Source organism: Idiotropiscis lumnitzeri, chromosome 16 (assembly GCF_059441095.1).
Source record: "Idiotropiscis lumnitzeri isolate Australia: NSW breed Sydney's pygmy pipehorse chromosome 16, RoL_Ilum_1.0, whole genome shotgun sequence".
NCBI classification, from domain to species: domain Eukaryota; kingdom Metazoa; phylum Chordata; class Actinopteri; order Syngnathiformes; family Syngnathidae; genus Idiotropiscis; species Idiotropiscis lumnitzeri.
This window is the reverse complement of record NC_142406.1, coordinates 17528121-17550672: the sequence shown is the minus strand read 5'-3', so window position 1 is coordinate 17550672 and position 22552 is coordinate 17528121. Positions and strand designations below refer to the sequence as shown.

General features: G+C 44.3%; 2 protein-coding genes and 1 long non-coding RNA gene across 5 annotated transcripts; all 3 read right to left on the bottom strand.

Moving 5' to 3' along the window:
* Positions 1-66: 66 nt before the first annotated feature.
* LOC148321976 (uncharacterized) lies at positions 67-1786 on the bottom strand. Its single transcript, XR_015846962.1, has 4 exons — positions 1622-1786; positions 650-1420; positions 317-588; positions 67-228 (listed from the first exon to the last, which is right to left on the bottom strand). It is a non-coding gene; the product is annotated as an uncharacterized LOC148321976 (long non-coding RNA).
* A 2643-nt stretch (positions 1787-4429) lies between these two features.
* matn1 (matrilin 1) lies at positions 4430-12736 on the bottom strand. 3 transcript variants are annotated; one of them, XR_015846894.1, is made up of 12 exons: positions 12584-12732; positions 12260-12423; positions 10559-10743; positions 10319-10483; positions 8953-9175; positions 7695-7817; positions 7355-7527; positions 7006-7237; positions 6712-6864; positions 6545-6625; positions 5672-5911; positions 4430-4555 (listed from the first exon to the last, which is right to left on the bottom strand). XR_015846894.1 is itself a non-coding variant. In XM_088318659.1 (11 exons), the coding sequence occupies exons 1-11, from the start codon at positions 12589-12591 to the stop codon at positions 5862-5864; spliced, it is 1557 nt and encodes a 518-aa protein (XP_088174785.1). In that variant the 5' UTR covers positions 12592-12732; the 3' UTR covers positions 5635-5861. The 3 variants fall into 3 exon arrangements, 2 of the variants coding, with proteins under 2 accessions (XP_088174785.1, XP_088174787.1); XM_088318659.1 differs by lacking the exon at positions 4430-4555 and having other exon boundaries at positions 5635-5911; XM_088318661.1 differs by lacking the exons at positions 4430-4555; positions 7695-7817 and having other exon boundaries at positions 5635-5911; positions 12584-12736.
* A 3763-nt stretch (positions 12737-16499) lies between these two features.
* On the bottom strand, positions 16500-22504 carry nobox (NOBOX oogenesis homeobox). The gene is made up of 9 exons (XM_088318658.1): positions 22237-22504; positions 20655-21190; positions 20119-20281; positions 19913-20019; positions 19565-19704; positions 19355-19491; positions 18565-18739; positions 17679-17974; positions 16500-17027 (listed from the first exon to the last, which is right to left on the bottom strand). The coding sequence occupies exons 1-9, from the start codon at positions 22262-22264 to the stop codon at positions 16609-16611; spliced, it is 2001 nt and encodes a 666-aa protein (XP_088174784.1). The 5' UTR covers positions 22265-22504; the 3' UTR covers positions 16500-16608.
* Positions 22505-22552: the final 48 nt, after the last annotated feature.

The window sequence follows — 22552 nt, the reverse complement described above, 5'->3', positions numbered from 1 at the left end:
CTTAACACGCATGCGTCGTCATCCATTCGATTGCGCAAGACTTGCCTCAAAAGCCAACGAGCTGTTCATCTTGGAGCGTCTTCAGAGGACGACTGCAAGCGTTCCTCTTCATCGGCCCGTCAATCTCCGAGCCCTGCGACAATCAACAATGTTGTCGGGCGCCACTTGTTCATGTACACGTCACGTGTTTTGTTAGCTTTGTCCAGTCTTTCATTCAGCTCCTCCACGCTGCAAAACAAGCACATGAATGCAGACTATTACTTTGTTGACGACCACTTGGATTGTTCCTTTGTTTTGTTTTTTTAAATGCATGTACTTCTGATCCTGTTCTGGTTCTCAAGGTGCCTCCTGTCCCAACCGGCTTCCTCTTCACCCTGCAAAATAAGGACGGAGGCTGAGTGGCCAACATTTCACACAATGTGCTGTTATACAATGTGAACGAAAACAAGACTCCATTTCCGGGGAAGCGGTTCATCTCTGATCTTGTCACGGTCGCTCGGTACAGAAGCATCACAACGTCGTGGAGTGTCACCGACTTGATTGGAGCGTCTACTTTGTTAGTTTCCCCTCACCGTCCTTTCGTCCACCCTGCAAAACGTACAATTAGTTGTGCGCCGCTCACAACACTGTGCGCATGAATAATTCTCACCATCATCGGGTGGTTCTTGGTGCCTCTCGGACCATCACGCTCCGCCGCCGCCCGCCAACAACCTGCAAGTCATCAGTACCGGGGAGGGCAGTGAAAGGAACAAGTACGTACAACAGTGTGACCAGTTAATAAAACACCGACTAAACAAAATGTGTGTCATGGACAAGTCATATGCTGATGTGTTGTTGTCAGAATGATCAAACTCAACATGCCGCATTGCCAGGATGAGACGTTCAGCCCAAACAAGAAAAATCAGCAAATGACTTCTCGGCCATATATACTTCATTTAGTGGTGGGCGTCGTACTTTCTTACCTTGCTTTTTGCCCCCTCAAAACACGAACTCATTACCCTGGTCCACATCCTCTTGATGCCCCTTAGCCAATCTGGTGGCTCCACATCTCACAAACACCGCTGGTGTCTGTGTGCTTATTTGTGTTAGTCAAAATGATGCAGTCCACCCACAAAGCCTACACTGCACACTCTGGCTTTCAATTGCCATCCCCTCACAAGAAAAAAACTGGTCTGGATCCAGACAAGGCACAACTCAAGACCATCTCAAGCAAGAACAATTGACTCCAATCAGCCCTCCAAACACTTTCGACACCTGCCCTCATTTCAATCCAACCTCGCCAGCACGGCACACAATCGGCACCCAGAGCCAAATTCAACCAAGGCACGCCACCGAGCTCAACACTCTTCCCCGTCCTGTTCACATGTGTTAACGTTCGCATGCCGCTTGACTCCTGATGTGGAATTGCTCCTCTTCAAGCCTGCAAAACACAAATGCACCGTTAATGGCTTGCTCCTAACTTCATTTGTGCGTTTCACTCATCTAATCTCTTCACCCAGATGGACAAATTCATAAAACTCCCAAAAATAGTAAACTGTAAATTAGCAGCTTGATGCCAACATTTAATAAATATTTTTTTCAACTACTCCATTATTCTCAAACAACAAACAAGTTCACTTACCTTTCCTCATACTCAGTTGGACTGAAATTTCAGTGGGGACAGTTAGCATGTGACCTCAGCTCATTTGAGGAATTTACAAAAGAAGCTTTTGTTAAGGCACAGATGAACGTTGCACATTTCGACACAGTCTGGCCTTTACAATTGGACCAGGACTTCACACCACCTGCTTGCTTTGTGATCATTTTTAGTTCTGCAGAAAAACAAATCAACAAATGAGGTTTACATCTCAATATGTAAATTTTGTAAACTGTCAAGATATCGCGTTGTATTTACGACAGCAAATACGTCATTGTAGATGACTTTAGCCAGTTATCAAATCCGCAAGATCTCTAAAAATACTTTTAGCGGTACCCAACACCACCTCTCGTGAGCGCTCCAAGTGTGCAATAAGACGGGACAATATTCAATTTTAACATAGCTTACCTCAAATCGGACAGATGATCCAAGTTCGCAGTCCAAAAAAAATGGCATTGTGCTTCGCCGTCCAAATCGGATGAAGTGTCCCGCGGCCGAAAATTCAGAGAAAAAGATAGCGATGAACGTGTTGGTCGCGTAACGAGCGGCAGCGGAAGAATTGAGTCGCGATCTATGGCTGCATTTGGAGCGGAAAGCGTTCAAATATGAATTATTCACAATTGGCGTCAATGGTTAGACAAATATCACATTCACAAAACAAACACTCTAGGCTGTTACGTCCCGCAAGTGTGTAAATCGTGCAACAAGCAAAATGTTATTTTGAAAAAGTGCAACAAACGTGTGTTCACTTACCAGCGAAAAGGCCACCCGTTCATTTTGCCGCACCTGCACTTGGTGAGTCCCTTCCAGCACACCGGTCTCAAATTGACCCTCAGGTCCGACGTCACGCCCGCCATTTAAAGGCAACCTCCTTCTTTGCCTGCTCGTTCAACGGCGCTTTGCACACTAGCGCCACCCGGTGACCTGTCATGGTCACTGCTTTGGTTTAGCGAGGAAATTAGTGCAGCAATGCCACGCCACCAAAATCAAAGTGCGACCACTTTACGATCATGAAACACCGCAGCGTCTTCAGGCGCCAACTTGTCGCCATCTTCTGGTCAGTAGGAGAAATGCCGTCAGTGACAACTTCCGGGAATCTAAAACAAATTGATCAGACTTTCTTGTCCGTGTCACCTTTGGTCATTGGTTATGATTACCTTTGAAAACTAATTTAAAAAATGGAGAAACGACTCGTTATTTGATTTGCATTTTAATATCAAAACGCCAAAACTGGAATACAGCTTGATATTCTCGTTGGTTGTCTGGAACGATTAAGTCTAAAAACAGTTTGGTTTTCAATTTGTAATTCAAAAATGAAAATAGCCTGAATAGATCGAAATACGGCTCGCTTTTTTGACATTCCCGGAAGTTGTCACCAGCAGCATTTCTCCTACTGACCACGAGATGGCAACAGCTTGGCGCATGAAGACGAGCTGGAATTCCTATGCAAACTTCCGCAAAGTGTGTGTGGGGTCGACTAACGCTTAGGTGATAACATAGATATGCTCCACTGCAAAAATAAAAAAAAAATAAACACGTTTATTTTAAATAAATAAATACTTTGTGTGTATTTGTTTGTTCGTGCAGCCCGTTACAAAATTGCGGTCCATGTCATGTCAGAATAACTCCCGGACTACGACGTGATGATCAACTCGTTTATTCACATCTCGCGGATGCATCACCGCAACGTCACAACTCGCCGCCCACTTCCGGAGTCCTCTTTCCACAACCCCTTTCACAGGGCTGTCCCCACTTATGCCCGAACATAACACCAACCACTTAATTAACATTTGTTAATTCAGCTCACGCATTGCAGTACCTATCGCCACCTCCTGGTCAGAAGGAGAAATGCTTTCGGTGACAACTTCAGAGAATCTAAAACTAATATACGAGCCTTATTTCGATTTGTGGCCCGTGCCATATTCTGTGTTAGTTATAGAACTAAAAATTGACAGTCAAACTGTTTTTAGCCTTTTCGTTACTCGTTCCAGATCACAAACAAGAGAATCAAGCTGTTTTTCAATTTTGGTGTTTCGACATTAAAACGTAACGCCATTCTATTTATCGTGTCGGTTTTCAAACGTAATAATCTCTCATGACCCAAAAGAAACACGAATGTTTTTGCTTTACGACTTCTTTCTTGGTGTTTCTATAGAATTAGAATTAGAAATCCCTTTATTGTCATTGTACTCAAGTGTGCAACGAGATTAGAGGGCTCCCCTCTCCAGTGCAATACAACAATAATACAGACAAATATATAAATTAGATAAATAAGAGAGTGCTATGGAATTTAGTACTGAATAGTGTATATAAAAACACATCAAATGTCCCCATTGTGGGACTAATAAAGGACATCTTTATCTTTATCACGATGCTGTTCTGCAAGGTAAGGGTGTTCTCGTGTGTGTGTGAGAGTTCAGAATGGAGATGGCACTCAGAAAGAAACTGTTTCTCAGTCTATTGGTCCGCAATTTGATGCATCTGTAGCGCCTGCCAGAGGGCATCAGGTCGAACAGGTGTGAGTTTGGGTGGGTATTGTCTTTGACGATGTTGAGAGCCCTTCTGAGGCACCGGGCGGTGTAGATGTCCGACAGCGAGGGGAGAGGGCAGCCAATAATCCTTTGCGCTGTTTTGACTGTCCTCTGGAGCCTCACTCTGTCCGCCTCAGTGCAGCCGCTGTACCAGGTAGAGACACAGTACGTCAGCAGGCTCTCAATGGACGAGTGGTAGAAGGCTAGCAGCAGCTTCCTGTCCAGGTTGAATTTCCTGAGGACTCTCAGAAAGTGCAGACGCTGGTGGACCTTCTTTACCACTGCTGTGGTGTTGTGAGTCCAAGAAAGGTCGTCGGAGATCTGTACTCCCAGGAACTTGAACGTGTGGACCCTCTCCACACACACGCCTTCGATGCAGACGCCCCCCCTACCAAGAAGAAAACAATTCGCGCCCCCCCACCACCAATTTTTTTTACATTTTGTAGGAATGTACATGTTCATTGTATGTTGACATTAGATTATGTCAATACAATGTGCCTTAGCAAAGGTAAATTGATAAGAAATATAATTTTGAGAACTATCATTGAGAGAATCTCGAAACTCAGTACTCTGTGGTGCAAATATTGATGAGATGACAAATATATACTGTGACATCATCCATTTCCATGTTCCGGTCTGAGAGCGTCTGCTAAATTGCTAACGTAGCCGTCGTCTTATTTTATGTTTCGATACGTAATGGTTGGAATACAACATTTCTGTTCATAGCTGCTGGCTCTCCGCCCAAACGGGGTTCGAGTCAGACTTCTGTTAAAAGTCGAGCCTACATCGAAGCACTTATTACTCTGTAATTCATTTTAGCGATTAGCACGTTTAGCGCCGCCTCGTACGCCGCCTCGTTTAGAAAGCTTCTTGTGAGAGGGGTCGTTTATTTGTCATCGCGCAGCTCGTTGCTGCTGCTGTGCACGGAATTAGATATAGTACAAATAAACCGCACACTGCTGCGACGCAAGATAGCTTGGCGGCTAGTATTTAAGTAGCGGCGAAAGAAATTACTTTTTTTTTTTTTTTTAAATCAGCACTGAGAGACCTACTGCGTGAATTAGGGGCACAAAACGCAGCTTTGACGAACTCAAATTTGCGTCGTCTGAGATTGCAATTTCGGTTCCAAAACCATCCATCATTCAGCCATATTACGGCGGGAAAAAAAGCATGTTTCCCAGGGTAACACGTGCCCGCCTCAGCATCGCAGCGCGCCCGGGGGCATGCCCCACTATTTGAGAACCACTGTTCTATAGTAAGATGAAAACCAAATGAGTCGTTTTTGTATTTGCAATATCTTGTTTCCAAACGTAAAAGACATGGACCGTCCTGAGGGTCCTTGAGATCCTAGCGGACAAAATCTTGGGACATCAAGTATGTAACGTGTGTCTCCAGTGTAAATTATGCTGACCCTGACCCCCCCCCCCAAAAAAAGTCAGAATGACACCCTTTGACGTACTTCTTGAATCACCTTTATTTAGGAAAATAAACACCATGGTTGTACCTTAATTATGAGGGAAGGTGACATTTTTTTTTGGTCCATCCGTGTTTCCCTATGAGGGAAGACTTGTATTAACAAAGGCACAGTCTCCATGGCAACTGGTGCTTTTTGTGTCTCAGGAGGCCAAAGGAGATGGTGGTGGAGGAGTGAGAGGTGGTCTGCGGGTTTTTTGGCAACTGGGTGATGCGAGTCCTCACACGATTTTGTTCTCGAGCAGAGCAATCCTCTTGGACATATTCTCAAGTGAGATGCCCGTTAAGGTCAACAACAACACTAATAACAATCCTACTACTAATACACATTTGGTCATGATCTGACCTTGCGGCGTTGAGCTATTTGAGTTTCACGCCACACGGTGTCGAAAATTAAAATGTTTGATTTTTGATTTGATTTAGCTAAGCCTGATTTGGTAGCAACAGAGAAACACATCAGGATGATCCAGTCTTTCAAGGATCCCTGGATGCACCAATTGAGCCAAAAATGGCCGTCCTGAGGCAAAATGGCTGACTTCCTCTATGTTTTACACCCACGCTTCTTGAGACGTTTTTGTGGGTCTAATCACATCCTGACCAAATTTATTACTGGAAACAATAAGATGAAATTTCTCGCAGTAGTTTACCTGTGAAGAACGCCTGGAAATGGTCAAATTCAACCCGTCTGCTTCGGACCAAAATGGCAGACTTCCCGTATTTTTGGAGCATGACAGCTCGAGGCTTTTTGGTGGCTCTGTTCACGATGGCGGCCAAATTTCATAAAGCCATGAGACGGAATCGCTTGGACTGGTCTGTCTTTGGAAAGGGCCTACAATGGCCACTTGGAAATCAAATGGCTGACATGTTGCTTCTTCTCAAACTTCACTCTCGTGATAAAGGATATTTTTCTTGGTTAGGGCCTGCAGGGCTTCTTCTACTTTCTTCTGGAACTTAACCAGGGAGTCGCACTCGCACGGGTCCTCCTCTGTCAGGACAGGAAATTAAAAAGAGTTAAGATGATGAGAAGTAGACCTCCATGTGGGCTACAGTGTACAAGTGGAGTCAGGCGACCTTGGCAGATGTTAATCTGCAGCTTCTTGGCGATCTGCGTCATGGCCTTGAAGTCTGCCGTGTAGAAGTAATGCTCGCCTTTGGGCTCCGAGGCGATCTCCTTCAGCTCGTCCTCCACCGCGTTGCCCACGCCCACCGCGTACATCTTGAAGCCTGCCACACAAACATGAACACTGTTAAAAAACATCCAATCCTGAATTTAATCAGGCTATGTTTTTCTAAAGTTGTTGAATGTTTCTTTTTGTCGAGCGTTGACAAGCCTCTTGTTTGGCAATATTTCCCGCGAGGGCTCACCCATCTCTTTGGCCTTCTTGGCGGCGTCGCCGATATAGTCCTGGCTGCGTCCGTCCGTGAAGACGATGCCCACCTTGGAGACGCCGGGCCGGGCGCCGTGACCCACGCTGAAGCTCTTGTCGGTCAGGTAGCGCAAGGCCTGGCCGGTCATGGTCCCCCTCTCCATGTAGGCCATCTTCTTCACCGCCTCCTTCAGGTCCTTCTTGTTGTTGTGGCGGCCAAGCGGGAACTCCTGGCGGCCCAAAGACGGCATATTTATCCATAGACATTTCGTCATTTCAAACTTGATGAAGGTAAGGTTAAAAAATTGAAAAGTCAAAGAATTTCATGTTATATTTGGTGTCTTTACCTGTCGGACCAGGCTGGAGTACTGCACCAGCCCGACGTGTGCTTTGCTATCTGACACGTCAAGTTTGTCCACAATCTGGTTGATCCACTTCTTGACCAGCTCAAAGTTCTCAGGACGCACACTCTTAGAGCCGTCGATCAGGAACACCACATCCGTCGCTGAGTTGCTGCACGCTGGCCACACACACGCACACACATGTTGTACTGCAGTCTTGTAGCTTTGCGGCTACGCTAAAACGAGTACGTGATAAGAGAAGGTAAGACAATTCAGCGTACTCATTGAGTTGTCTTCCAAACGTTCCAACGGCATTGCGCACGAGCACGGATTCGCTGGCACTCACCACTGCAGCTGCGGCCATCATCCATGAGCGTAAAGCCTTCTCTGCAGGCGCACTTGTACGATCCGGGGGAGCTGACGCATACCTGCTCGCAGTCATGATCCCCGGTGGCGCACAGGTCCGACACTGTGTGTGTTTTTGTGCGTGGGCGTTGGTATGCACACACAGAAGCACACAGAGGAGGAAAGGGGAAGGGGTTTAGGAGAGAAAAATAACAACTATGTCAGTTGGTGGGATTTTAATGATCCACTGGGAGGTTTGAATGCAGTGGATCCTTAAAACAGGAAAGAAATTTAACAACTCCAACATCATCCCTTCAACATTCAGCGACATTTTTAGTGGGTGGGAGTATTAACTTCATCGACACAAAGGTAAAGGGAAAGGAAATGTACTAAGGTGTAGTACTTGGAAGTAGTCGGGCTGAACAATGAATAGAATTCAATTGTACTATCGTGCAATTTTCAAATTACAAAGGTTGCAAAGTTGGAAAAAAATGCTTAAACCTAATTTCATATTTCATCACTATCGTAATACTGAGGGGAAAAAAATGTATTTGATTCATTTTCAAAATCATTCAGCCCAAAACACACCTACCTCGTACCTAACCGTCCTTCCGTTCTTTGTCCCTGCCGACGGGGGTTGAACAATTTGGGAAAATTATCTAATTGACCCGCCCAATATTGCAATTTAACACGTGATTATTTGTTGATGTATTCTTTTTAACAAGCACAAGCAATTCATTAATCTGCATGACAATAAACAAAGTCATAGTTTTAGTTTTTAAATATGGTGGTTCTTAAGTTAAAAGATGTGCTTTCTTTATCGACTTCAATTTGAGTGAAGTTTCGCAACACTTTCATTTGCAGTCTTCAAATTGTTCACCACAACAACTTCACAAAATTCCACCAAACAAGTGTCGGTGTAAATATAAATCTGAAGTCAAGTAGCATGTAAAAGATGTGGTCTGCATTTCTTGAGCACTTACATTTTCTACACATGATGTGAATAGTGATACTGACAGAGCAAATTTAAGCGCTACTTTCTTTTTTTTATTGCAGGCTTTTTCAAATTGTTCTACTACTGCACAATGTAATGTTGATTTGAATTCAGTTGGTTGTTCAGCCCTAAGTAAGGGAAATGTCACAGCACAAAAGTTAGCAAGCAATGCATTGCAATGGCCTCGGTAAAGCAGCAAGCACGATGACGGCATTTCTTCTTTCTCTCCCCACCCCACCGACCATCTTCCTCTTCTTTGTCTTACCACAGAAAGCCTCCTGGAACTTCTTGGTGAGCTTCTCGATGACGCTGTAGCTCTCCACATAGTCGACATGGTCGTCCAGCGGCTCGCTGGCCATCTGCTTCAGCGTGCTCATGTCCACGCGGCCCACGCCGATGGCAAAGATCTCGATGCCGGCGTCACGCGCACGCTGGGCCACTTCTTTGACGTTGTCCTGAGGGCGACCGTCCGTCACGATGATGGCCACCTGCAAGAACAAGGAAAATCCTCCTAGAACGGATCAACTTGATTAGGGGGCAATTTCAATGGTGCGTTCAACATGCCTTGGATTGTGATTGGTTCATTCTGAAAGTAGACACAATTTGTAACTCAGTAATTAAGGTAACCATGTCAGAATGTAAAAGTAACTGTGCCTACGCCAAAGTAATTGTGGCTAAGTAAATGAAGCAAATGTCAGGAAAAGCCTCCGAGAACCGCTGAACTTTAAGTGAAGTTAATCAGAGCCACTTGAAATGGTCGCTGATGTGTGTCGACTCCCATTTAACATGAGTTTCAATGTGATCGGATAATTCGGAACACTTTTTTGTAACTGTAGCTAAGAAACCAACTAATTAGCTATAAACATGTAACTGGAAGAACCGAACTGACAAAAATGAAAATCTAATGGAAAAGCTGAACTTGATTTGGCTTTAAATAGTGGGGCACGGTGGCCGGGCTGGTTAGCACGATGGCCTCACAGTGAGAGACAACATCGGTCGTGGGTTCAATCCCGGCTCCGGCCATCCTATGTGGAGTTTGCATGCTCTCCCCGTGCCTGCGTGGGTTTCCTCTGGGTACTCCTCCCAAATTCCAAAAACATGCAAGGCAGGCCGATTGAACACTTTAAATTGCCCCTAGATATGAGTGTGAGCGCGGACGGTTGGTCGTCCCTGTGTGCCCTGCAATTGGCAGGCAACCAGTTCAGGGTGTCCCCCGCCTACTGCCTGAAGATAGCTGGGATAGGCTCCCGCACCTCCCGCGACCCTAGTGAGGAGAAGCGGTACAGAAAATGGACGGATGGATGGATTTAAATAGTGGCAGTGGTCTTCACGAACATAGCCACACCCAAGTTATGAGGGAGTGCACACTTGTGCAACTACATTATCTCAGCTGTTTATATTTTACTTCTCCTCTGGAAAATGTTTATTTTTTTCCCCAAATGGGTAATTAGAGGATATAGGTCACCCAAAAACAGGCATTTAAATAGGGGTGTGTAGACTTTTTATACCCACTGTAGGCAGGTATAGCTCAGGTTGGAAACTAACTATGTAGATGTTTTGTTTTGTTTGGTTTTGTTTTTTGCTAGGTGAAAGTGAGGTGATGTTTGAGAGCGTGTGTGCGAGCGTAAGACCTTGCTGATGTCAGGCGACTTGGCGCGGGCGCCCTCGCTCTCGCTAAATGCCACATTGAGGGCAAATTGTATGGCCAGGCCCGTCATGGTGCCCGTGGACAGCGGCTCCACTTTGGTCACCGCCTTGATCAGGCCGGCCTTGGTGCGGTGCGTCTTCAGCGACACCTAAACAACGTAAGGTCTAGGTTAGAGATTTTCAGTTCATTTTTAAAGTCCTAGACCTGGGGCATGCCCACGTGCCTCATTCTTGACACGGCTGGCATAGTTGACCACACCCACTCGGGTGGCGTTAGGCCCCACGTCGAGACCCTCGATGACCTTGGCCAGGAAGACTTTGACCTGCTCGAACTCGGAGGGGCGCACGCTGCGGCTGCTGTCCACGATGAACACCAAGTCGGTGGGGCGCGTCTTGCAAAGCCCGGCCGCTGCACGTAGCGGGAGACAAAGACCACAACTGGTTAGCACGATGGCCTCATAGTCCAGAGGTTGTGGATTCGATCATACATATATATACACATATACATATATACATATACATATATATATACACATATATACATATACACATATATGTATATATATGTGTGTGTCAGTTACACCAATAATAAATACAAAAATTGAGAAATAAAATGAATGTATATAGATGAAAAATATTGACTTAGTATTTAGAATGAATAAAAAAATAAATGAGTAAAATAAAAAGAAAAGAAAAATAGGAATAGAAAAGCTAACTTATTTTAAAAATGCAAAAATAACAGGAATAAATTGAAAACAAAAAATAGGCAAATGAAATGCAAATAAAATCATTTAAAAATGTGCATAAAATACTAAATTACCGTATTTTCCAGACAAATGGCCGCTACTCATTTCCTAGATTTTGAACCATGCGACTAATGCAACGGTGCTTTTTCTTTCACCAGTAGGGGCGCTCTCCATAGTTGCGAAAATACACTAAATAAATTGATTGTTTTTTTTCTCCTGGGTCTGTTCTGTTTTAATTGGAAAAGTTGTTGCCATGTTAAAAGGCACAGTTTTAAGAATCGGTTTATGTACCAGTATGTGCATTCGCAGGACAAGATGGTTTAGTACAATTTTTTTTTTTTTTTTTTTACATATAAAACTGCGGCTTATAGCCTGTGGCTTGTAGATTGTTGGGGGTTTTTTCCCCCAAAAGAGTTGCTGTGGCTTATATACAGGTGCATCTTATAGTCCAGAAAATATCTAAAAATATAAATACAGTTGTTTTTTAAAAAGCTGAATTAGTAGTTTTAATGAGCTGTCATGAAAACTGAAAGGGAGATGGAAAAAAAAAACAACAAACAAAATAAAATAGTAATAAATATGAAATATGAAAGAAATAAATTATTATTTTTTTTAAACTCAAAACAATTAAACGTGTCCTTACAGGCATAATAAGGTAATACAAAAAAATAATTAAAACCTTTAATGTGAATTAAATTCCATAATTAGTGACGATATTTTGGGGCGATGGAGCTACAAATATAAACAAAAATCTAGGTTCATAATGAAAGAAAGAAATCAAAAAATATATATAAAAAAAGACTTATAAATGGTCATTTAAATCCAATTCAACGGGTGCAATTGACAGAAAAGTCCAAGCATCACTGATCTCCCTTCTCGCCCTGTACCTCTGTGCCTCCCTCCAGCTTGGACACCACACATCACATTGCACTTCACAGTAGTAGGGGATGGAATACACGACACCATCTCCATCCACAAATACACCCAAGAAACACAGAAAAAAAGCAACCCTATTTTTTTATTCTATCAATTTTGTTCACAATTATCAACTTTTTATTTTTAGTACTCACCCCCCCAGCCCCACTTCTCTCAGTGCAGTGAGTGACTAGAAAAGTCTCCATAAAAAGGCACTAGCAGGACACAAAATGAGCTGAAATCATCATAGTTGATGTTACTCACCCATGGCGGCGGCTGTGCGGCGGTCCATAGTGGCCTGCACACCCGTCAGCGCCAGCATGAGCGTCAGGAGCAGCGGCGGCGGCGTGAGCGTCATGGCAGCAAGCGAGGGCGAGAGTGACGTTTGAGTCGAGACTGACAGACGGACGCACGCACTTGGGAGGTTCCTGGCCACGGTCAGAGTGAGACTGAGGGACTCTGAGCTGCAGGTTATCAATGCAAGTACTTCACACGCCCCGACACACACGCACACGCACGCACCCCCACCCCCACACGGCCACACACACACACACACATGCACCCCCACGCACTCGCACACGCACGCACCTGTCCATCCTCGGTGTGTTTGCCTTTCCCTGACCACCATCTTGGGTCCTCCCATTGCAGGTATTTCTATCAGGAACACACCAACTAAAAGAGTGTGTGTGTATATGTGTGTGTGCAGATTCGGGGGTACAGGAGCTGCTGGGGTAAGGGTGCTCGAATCAGGCCAAATAAACACCAACATGAATTCCTCTTTTCTCCACACGTTCCCAAAACACATTGAAGGAAGTTGCGGAGGACAGACGCGTACACAGACCACTCACTGTGCAGTACTGAACATGTGTGTGTGTGTGTGTGTGTGCGTGGGTGTGTTTAAGAGGATACAGTGGTGGTACATTAGTTCTGTAAACACTTGTATACCAAATGATCTTTTAGCTTGTCGATTTCAAAACTATCTACCATCTACATTGTATGGCGCCCATCAAGGTTCTTTCCTATGCCCACATGTTTTTATGTTTTTACAGAAAAAACAGACTTTATCGTCATCATTATTATTATTATTATCATTGATATGATAAAAATATTTGACTTTGAGCTCATAAAATGATTCTTATCAAAATGTGACAGTTTATTGTTTAACAATAGTAACGTAAAAAAAAATTCAATCAGATGGTTTAATTTCTTTCAAACCAGCTTTATTGTTGTCCAATTAACTGATACTGTGATTTATTTCGTAATTATTGTGACTCGGCTTTCTAAGACAGACTACATGGCAAATGTTTTGCCTTACATCGTGACTTTATTTTCTTTATTCTATAAACCAGGCGTGGGCAAACTACAGCCCAGGGGCCACATGCAGCCCGTTAAACGTTTTAATACGGCCCGGCGAAGTTGGAAAAAATTAAAAGAATACACGTTAAGGTTTTATTTTCTAAATACTATGATGTGTCAAAGACAGATATTTTGTTGTCAAGCTTTTCTTCATTACCATTTAAAAAAAAAAATTTTAATTATTTTTTTTCTCTGGTGAAATGAGTTTACCAAAACACTCCATCCATCTGCTCCTGGTTAGGCCCCTCTGTCAAATTTTAGAACCCATTGTGGCCCACCAATCAAAAGGTTTGCCCACCCCTGCTCCAAACATTACTTATTTTTCTTCATAACATTGTGAACAATCCACTCAATGTTACATTTGAGCTTTTATGATGGTATGGTAACTTTTTTACATACTTTATTCTAACAATGTTACAAAATTTGGACTTTAAATCTGACAGTCTTATGTTGCAATTTTCTTTCCATTTCATATTTTTGACTTGGAGCCTGACGAGTCTCGGAAGGTTAAAACTTGTGTTTTCAAATTGTTATTTTGTGACTTTAATGAATCAGACAAACGAAGGACCTTAGGAAAAAGCAATTCGTAGCAAATGAGATGTTACGCAAACTAACGTCTGGAAGGAAAGAACTGTGTGCTGCTTTGTCTCCGGAATCACACAATATTGACACTTGGCATCACCTTAGAAAGGGCTCTTTTTTATACCTCAAAAGTGAAGTCAATTCCACTAAAAGTGTTTGGGAAGTCTTTTCCTGGCAGAGACACAAAACATTAAAAAAGTGAACACAAAACTCACAAAAGATGTTTATAACAGAGTTGCATCCCTGCACTGCGGTGGCGGCGGGGCACTGCCAGGACCCCTGAAGGCATAAACACGGGGAAAAAACACACTTGCATGAATATATTCACATATACAGTATATACACATCAATTGGGGCCACATACACATGAAACAGAGAGCCCTCTTTTTACCACCAACATCCCACCCCACCCTGGCGAGCATGCATTCCTCTAGCCTGCCCTTACACACACACACACACACGCACTGAGTCACTCCACCTGTGTTGTATACTCTCTCTGTTTTGACAGCCCTAATATATATATATATATATATATATATATATATATATATCCACAAGTGTGTGTGTGTGTGTATACTGATTGGCCCAAGATACAAGATCCGAGAGGAGGTTCCTGGAAAACATGTCATCTCAGGGACGCGCCCCATCTGGCTCAGAAGGGAGACATAAGGAATGTGTTTGCACACAGATATATGCATTAATAAACAGACCGACAGTGCAGTTATGTAACGCACAACATAGCGCACACACAAACGCACGCACATGAAGATCCATCAGCAGAACAGGCCTGGAACATGTCCCAATGAAAGGAAAAAACCAAGCGTCTTCATGCGCTAGAACGAGAACAAGCAAATGCAAGAGAATCAAACGGAATTAACAGCACATAAAAAGGATGTGAGAGCCTGTTGAGAAACGTGTCGGGGGGGGGGGCATGTGTTGATGCTGCAAAGATCTGGCCACAAACATAAATGTTGAAACAAGTTTGCCTTTCTTTCAAATCTGTCAATGTTGACTTAGCGGGACCGGGGTGGAATGAAGCATCAGACGCGCACGCACACGCACGCGGGCACACAGTGAGGCACTCCACCTGTGTTCTATACTCTCTCTGTTTAGAGCAGAGGAAGTGCAGAGAGGAAGGGGGGGGGGTTAATTGCAGACTGCTCAGTGTCCCGTCCGAAGCACGTGCACACATTAAAACCCAGGACAAGCCAGACAGTGAATATGACCTCAAACACACACACACCCAAAAAAAAAAAATAAATAAATAAATAAATAAAAATTCTCACATGCACGCATTATCTCTCACATAAACATCTTCTTAAGAACTCAGGCTCTTACTCTCACACGGGTACAATCTCACCTGCTCGCTTCCACTTTCTCACTTCAACACTCAAGCGCTCTCACATGTACACACATACATGCTCATAAAATGTCTCAAAAGCTTACCTTACATGAGCACATGCGCTCTCTCACATACTGTCACTTGAAAACGCTTTTCACTCAAAGGCAAAGACACAGGCGCATTCTCTCACATCGATTCTCACTCTCTCATGTAATTTCAAACAGTCACTCTTGCACTCACAAACTCCGTCTCACACACACAGTGTGAAGTGTTTCTGCCGCCAACAGCAACAAGGAAGGCAGCCAGCGAGCGGGAACTCACGAAAGGCTAAAGAGGGGGCTTCATTCAAAGTTACATAAGGTGACTCCTTTAGCCACACAAATCAAATGTTTTTTGTAATTTTTTTTCTGGCATAAACATAAACATTAAGCATATATAAATTGACATATTTGTCATTACACAGCTATTTTTTGTTTGTGCTTATTGAAAAATTACTTTTTTCAAGACTCGAGCAACGATTGTATCCTCTATCCAATTATTAAAATGAAATAATTTTCGATTGACATCTGTAGGACATTCATTAAAAATATAAAATAATAGAATATATTATCAAGTAGGGCGGCACGATAGCTAAGCAGAGGTTGTGGGTTCGATGCCGGATCCGGCCTTCCTGTGTTGAGTTAGCATGTTCTCCTGATGCCTGCGTGGTTTTCTCCATGTACTTCGGTTTCCTCTCACATTCCAAAAATATGCATGGCAGGTTGATTGGACACTCAAAATTGTCCCTGGGTATGAATGTGAGCGCGAATGGTTGTTCGTATATGTGTGCCGAAACCAGTTCAGGGTGTCCCGCGCCTACTTCCCGAAGACAGCTGGAATAGGCTCCAACACCCGCGACCCTTGTGAGGACAAGCGGTACAGAGAATGAACGGATATTATTACGTGACTTTTTTTTTTAAACCTCATCTACCAATGTGAGACACGACAGCTTGCCAGAAAGCAGTCAGTGAAGCAGTCCAAAGTGGAAAGAAATGGCGCCCTCTAGCAGGCGGATATCTTCAGTCCACAAACACCCAGGACAAAGGGGATTCTAGTTTGTGTCAAGTCCTTAGGGCACTTGTTAGATTTATGGAAAAAAATCCATGACAAATGAGTTTGTGCGCGCATTTGCGATGCTTTGGCTAAATTCCCACCCAACAATGCCAGGCTTGATTGAAACAAATGTAAAGAGAACAACAACCATTTATTTCAACCTTGCCAAACACAGCTCAACCAAACACAAATATATTATTATTATTGATTATATTGAATACAAACACACACACACGTGCCTTCAAAACTGAAGAGGAGATAAATCACAGTGAAAGTGGCTGTGAATCACTCGCGGGCTGTCATACTCAATCTTGACACAAGATGGCGCCGCAGGGCTGCGAGCGGAGCAGGGGCTGGTCTGCGGGGGGAGTAGGGGTCCTACCGCGGCCCCCTTTGCCGCCGTCGCGCTCTCGGCCCTGAGGCGGGAAGGCTGCAGGGTGGATACGGGGGGTAGGACGGTGGAGCCGCCATGCGCATATGCGCGTTGAAAACACGCGGGCATGCTGCCGGAAGACGACGACGACGACGACGACGACGGTATCTGGAGGTCCCGAGCGGCAGCGGTGGCGAATCCGGCGGGGTAATTGGGAGCGAGCTGACGAACGCTAGGCTGGGCGTACATATTAGCCCAAGGGTACGACTGGTAGGATGCCATGCCACCTGTACGCAAACACACGGAAAATTGCTGGCTAGACTTTTGCCCCGCATGACCTCTTCCATTTACCAGTGAGCAAAAATTGCTCGCAAAACAACAGGGCAGGAGAAGTGATGGTTACAGGTTCACATCCCTGCGTCCCGCTTCTGATAGGACTCTACTACCACCTCTAAATGTGGACAATTACGGGTTCTACTTTAGTGTTTGGGCTGTTTTGTGCGGGAGATCCAGAACTGTCTTTTTTGTAAAAGGGAATTCCGCCAGTTAAGGGCACGCTTGAAAGTGAGCGCTAGTGAGCCAACCCTGCTGCCAGTACTTGACATCCACCACAAAAAGGGTTTGTAGTTTTACACAGACAGAAGCAAAGCACTTAAAGCCGAGATGATCATAAAGCATCAACGCCATACATCTAGTATGAACACAATCACAAAACCATGTTTGATAATTATTTTGAGATGTTAAAGCGGGAGTTTGCGATTTCCCCTCCAAATAGAATCACTTTTTACACTAGCAATTAATTTCCCGTAACAACAACAAGAGCTTTGACCTGGCCACAAAATCAGATAAACAAGAACTTTGGTGAATAATGAGTAAGAAACAAGTCATGAAAACGCAAATACCGTTAAGGGTAAACCGAGTTGTCGGATGACGCTCACCGTGATTGGCGGACTGCAGCAGAAACGGGCCCCCACCCTGCGACTGCATGTAGGCGTGGCCCCCGCTGGGGTTCCCCGTGTGGCCGAAGGTAAAGTAGGGAGTGGAGATGGTGTCCGGGTTTGGGGTAAGGTAGGGCGAGGGGGTGAGGAAGGACATGCGGGGGGGCAGGGACGGAGCGGCCTGGTGCGGCTGATGTCCGGGTGGGTACGACGTCTGCAGCTGGAAAGACATCTGAGCGTTGCTCTGATGGCCCGACGAGAGATAGTCCATCTTGTCGCCAAAGTCAAACAGAGAGCTGACAACAACAGACGGCAAGTTCCCTGATTGAGTCCAAAAGATCAGAAATCTAACATATTCCATTTGTTCTTGTTTTTTCTCTCTTTTCTTTTTAAACATTCAAACAATTCTTTCGATCATTAATGCTTGGTTTTGATTCAATAACCACTCTAATTAAAACATTCATTCGTTTTATTTTTCCATTTTTTAGATGTTTAGTATATAAAAAGAGTTGGGTATTCGTACAACTTCAAAAATGAATATTTTGTCTGTTGTTTATAGAATTACAAAAAAAATACACTCAAAATATATATACCCAGCTCTGGGAAAAATAAATGCAGGACTTTTGGAGTGTTCTGTCAATTACTCATTTCCTGCAAAAAAATAAAAAATGCTCTAAATGACAATGTCTATTTGGGCATCTTCGGCATTTCTTGTCAGTAACTCTCAGGAAAGAGTTGATCGTTTTACTCAACTATATAAAGCAGCAAAATAAAAAATAAACTGCTGATTTTGCATTTTTTTTACGGTGGTCAGATTGCCTAAGTGAACCTAATGAAGTGTCCAATGAGTGCGTTCCTTTACGGGACGGGTGCATGTTTTGCTGACCTGGCTTCCGTCTGCAGAGGATGGCCATCGCGCTCGTCCACAAAGAGAGGTGGCGTGGGGGTGTTGAGGTTGTAGGCGGCGGCGGTGAGGAGGGGGAGGCTGGCTCGCCTCAGGGGAGGAGGACTGCGCATGGGGCGGGGGTGGAAGTCGGGCTGTTCTCTCGTTCTGGACTGACCTTGAAGATGAAAGGCGCAGATTAAAAGGCCACGTGAAAGCCATTCACGGCTCTCCGCGGCTACTACACAGCTCATTAACATATTTTGTATCAATAGCATGATTGAGTAACAAATTGTATCTGCAGAATACAAAATGGTTTACTCTGCTGCTTTTGAACACAAATTGACTTATAGAGAAAATAATTACGTGGGAAAGCAAGCGAGATGACATTTTTGAAAAATAGAAAGAATGATACCTAAAACCCAATGAGCAAAACGTTAGGTACATCTCGTGCCAGCCAACAGGAGCCATTTATGGAGGATTACACCAAATGATTTTACTAAAAATTCTTGTCACTGTTACTATTACAATTTTTTCAAATGTAAGTATTATTTATACATGAATGCTTAGTTTTGATTCACACTGTCAAAGCAGTACTAAATAACAAAAAATAAAACTGATTCAGGGATGGCGTCTTGCATTGTGCGTTATTAGCATTAAGCTAGCGGACACCCCTAAAGCAAAATGATGTGATATTCACAAAGTGCAACTCTCTTTGTTTTGTTTAGTTGGATTTCAACTTGGCGAAGCACTAAACAGTGGCGCCTAATTTAGACGGCATGAGAACAAAAACCTGGACTGGAGGCCAGCATTTGGCTGAAGGTGGGCAGGGTGTGAGTGGAGAGTGTAGAGAAAGGTGGCACTGGCGGCACAGGCTCCAGCGTTGGTATCATGGTGCCTAAGTGTCCAGGGAACACAGGTACCACCTTACTGAAAAGCGGACGTGAGGTCATTAAGTGAGGTGCCATCCTTGTCAATGAAAACATGCCCCGTGTCTGCTCACTTGCTGGCAGAGGCAGCCATGTTGGACATCGTCTGGGGGTGAGAAGGGCTCCACCTGGCACGGTTTTGCCGCTGTTCGGGTTTACACGAAATCAAGCGCTCTACTTTACGCCACTTGGCTCGGCGGTTCTGAAACCACACCTGACACAACAGCACAAAAGATTCCATGACGACATGATGGAAACAGACACGTAGAGGACAGGAAGACACAAGAGAAGACAAGAAAACAACAGGATAAGAATGGAAAAGACTGGACAGGCCCAGAAACTCCTATTTTAAGTGTCAATACTGGATCATTCGATGTGAAGACATATAGAGGGTCGCACTGAATTGAGGGAGGCAGGCACACCATAATCCTCTGAGGCGTGACGCCGACAGCTGCGGCAATAACTTTCCTCTTCTCTGCGTCGGGGTAGTGGTCCTCCTGGAACAAGGACTCCAAATGTTCCAACTGATCTAGACGCACATAAAAAGAAAAGCTGTCAAAGTGCCCACAAGCAGTTCATGCAGACAAATCCAAACAGGAACGACTAATGGATAGGACGAAAGTCTCACTGGTGCTGTAAAGCGTCCTCGTCTTCTTCTTAGGTGCCGGTGGCACCGGGCAGCTCTCCACATTCTCCAGGTCGGGGAGCTGTGGAAAGTTGGAGGTCTGGCCTCGACCTCGGGTGCTGTAGCGGATGGAGCGTCGGGTGGAGTACACCTGGGTGATCTCCATCTGATGCAGACAACAACAACCACTCAATCTGCTCAATTTTCAAACTACAAGAAGGAAACTGAGAACTAGCCAAAATGACCACTTTAAACTCAAAATGGCAGACATCCAGCCATTCCGGCCACGGTTTCGGAAGCCTTTTTTTGGGTCGGTCTGCTCATGACCGACAAACCTAACAAATTCTTGTTGCTAAGTTCAATTGGCTTTTGTGGCAGCTTTTTTTTTTAGCTCGTACGTCTTGGAACGCCACCTGGAAATGGGCGAAATTCTATCCTTAATTGGCTGCTCAGAAGCAAAATGGCAGACTGTGTTTCTGGGGTCCAGCTTCTGTCATGTGTTAGAGTTTAAATGTATAAATGTGTGAGTTGTGGGTCACCTCAAGCGGTTCCAGGCCATGCTGGGAAACAGTTTGTGGCAAAATGTGGTTGGGTGGCCTCTTGGTCGGGGCAGGTTGGACGGTGCCAGCGTTCTGAGACAATTGCAACACCGGTACGGGCGCAGGGGGTCCGTACAGACCCGAAGCACTGCAGCCAAGGTAGACGGGCTCGGACAGGTCGCAGGTGCTCATGAGTCCGACGGTGGGCTCCGTCAGGGCCAAGTTCGTCTCAGGGTTCATCGGCACCGCCTCGGGTTTGTCCTCGATGACATCCTTCTGTTCTTTTGTGTTCTGCGGGTGATCGTTGGGCTTCTTCGTTCGAGTCCTTCTACTCTTCTTCTGCTCGGGACTTCCGTGCTCTACTTTATTGACTTTTTTGATGCCCTCCTCTTCCTGTGGCTCTCCCTCGCCAGCTTCATCTTCTTCCTCTCCATCTTCTTTTTCCTTCACCTCATCTTCCTCACCTTCCTCGCTTGTTTTTTTCCGCTCCTGGCTACCTTTAATTTCCAACTCCTCACAGAAGAAACTCTGACAGCCTGTAATAAACAAATGAGGGTGTAGCGCACCTGGCCCATCAAGCATCATCACCATCATCATCATCATCATCATCATCATCAGCGAGCTCATCAAGCGTCCTTTACCATTTGTTGCATTAATTGAGCATTTTGCCTAGAATTGTGCGAGAACTTGGTCGAGAGAGCAGGAATCGACGCCAAGAAATCAGATATGAATTTTCCTTTAATCTTTGCTCGTGAGCTAAATTGTCCATAGATTTGGGCCGTCTTTATTTAGTATCCTCCATTTTTCAACTGAGAGTCACAGTTATTGTTTATTAAGGGTGATCTTAGTCTTATCTAGCCTCATTTCTGTCCAGTGAAAATGTGCATTGACAAACCATATATGGATTATCTAAAAAACAAAAATATAAACTAATAATAATAATGACAAATAATAATAAAGCATAACTGCAGTCAAGTGTGCCAATCTGTGGGCAAATCATCTTTTATTTGACTTCAAATAAATCTTAAACATTCACTGCTTTCTAACAGAAAGAAGTCGAAACTATCTTATCCTTTTCCAAATTGACTAATTTTACGTCAAGTCAAACTTGCTTTTGCTTTTCCATCTGTCTTCAGGCCATATTAACAGCACAGCAACGCAGCTAAATAAAGTTACTGAGTTTTTCGTGAACTCTGTGGGACATGTAGACGAAAAGTTAACACAAAATTTCTAAATATATACGTCGAAAGCAATTAAAGCTGAGGGACTTCATTAATTAGTGTCCCCGGTGTCCACCTGGCTGTTAATTATTAGCTCCGGCAAGCTAGTTTACAGCGTGCAAAAACTCCTGCCACGAGGTCGTCGGAGTTAATGAGACACTTTGGGGCTTTTTCAAAACGTCCACCCCAGTGCACTGGAACCTCGCGAGGAAAGAAATTGGAAATTTTTGAGTTTATGTATTTTGAAGTAAGTGTTGAAGAAATGACATGGGAAGACAAAGTCATTCGATAGCCAATAAGAGAGCACTGTGCTAATAATGCTAATAGATGAACTAATAAGTGACAATTAAAGGCATTTTTACCAAAAGGGTGTCTTAAGTCTTCATCCATGTCTCCACCAAGGCACTAAAGAGCAATTAAACTGGCCGAGGGTCATTCACGCAGCAGAGTTCTTGGCAAGGGGAGTCGCTGGTAGGGTTGATTGATTAGCTGATTGATTAGTGAGGCCTGTCACACGTCACGTGAGAAGGGCGTCAGCCAATCAGCGAGAGAAGCAACACGTGACACACATAACGCAAAACAACGCGTCATGGCTTCTTTAAATGCACAAAAACGCGAAATTTGGCACAAAACGGTGTCGAATGTTCATTTAACTTCATAATTCTTATTAATTGCGTC

What these genes read in the sequence shown, in the direction of transcription:
- matn1 (XM_088318659.1), bottom strand. An exon ending in ACTCCAGCCTGGTCCGACAG is followed by an intron (nt 7,238 to 7,354) that starts GTAAAGACACCA and finishes TTGGGCCGCCAG; the next exon opens with GAGTTCCCGCTTGGCCGCCA. An exon ending in CAAGAAGGCCAAAGAGATGG is followed by an intron (nt 6,865 to 7,005) that starts GTGAGCCCTCGC and finishes TTTGTGTGGCAG; the next exon opens with GCTTCAAGATGTACGCGGTG.
- nobox (XM_088318658.1), bottom strand. Translation starts at nt 22,264, where the DNA reads ATGGATGAAGACTTAAGACACCCTTTTG. An exon ending in ATGGCCTGGAACCGCTTGAG is followed by an intron (nt 20,282 to 20,654) that starts GTGACCCACAAC and finishes TGTCTGCATCAG; the next exon opens with ATGGAGATCACCCAGGTGTA. An exon ending in AATGCTGGCCTCCAGTCCAG is followed by an intron (nt 18,740 to 19,354) that starts GTTTTTGTTCTC and finishes TTCATCTTCAAG; the next exon opens with GTCAGTCCAGAACGAGAGAA.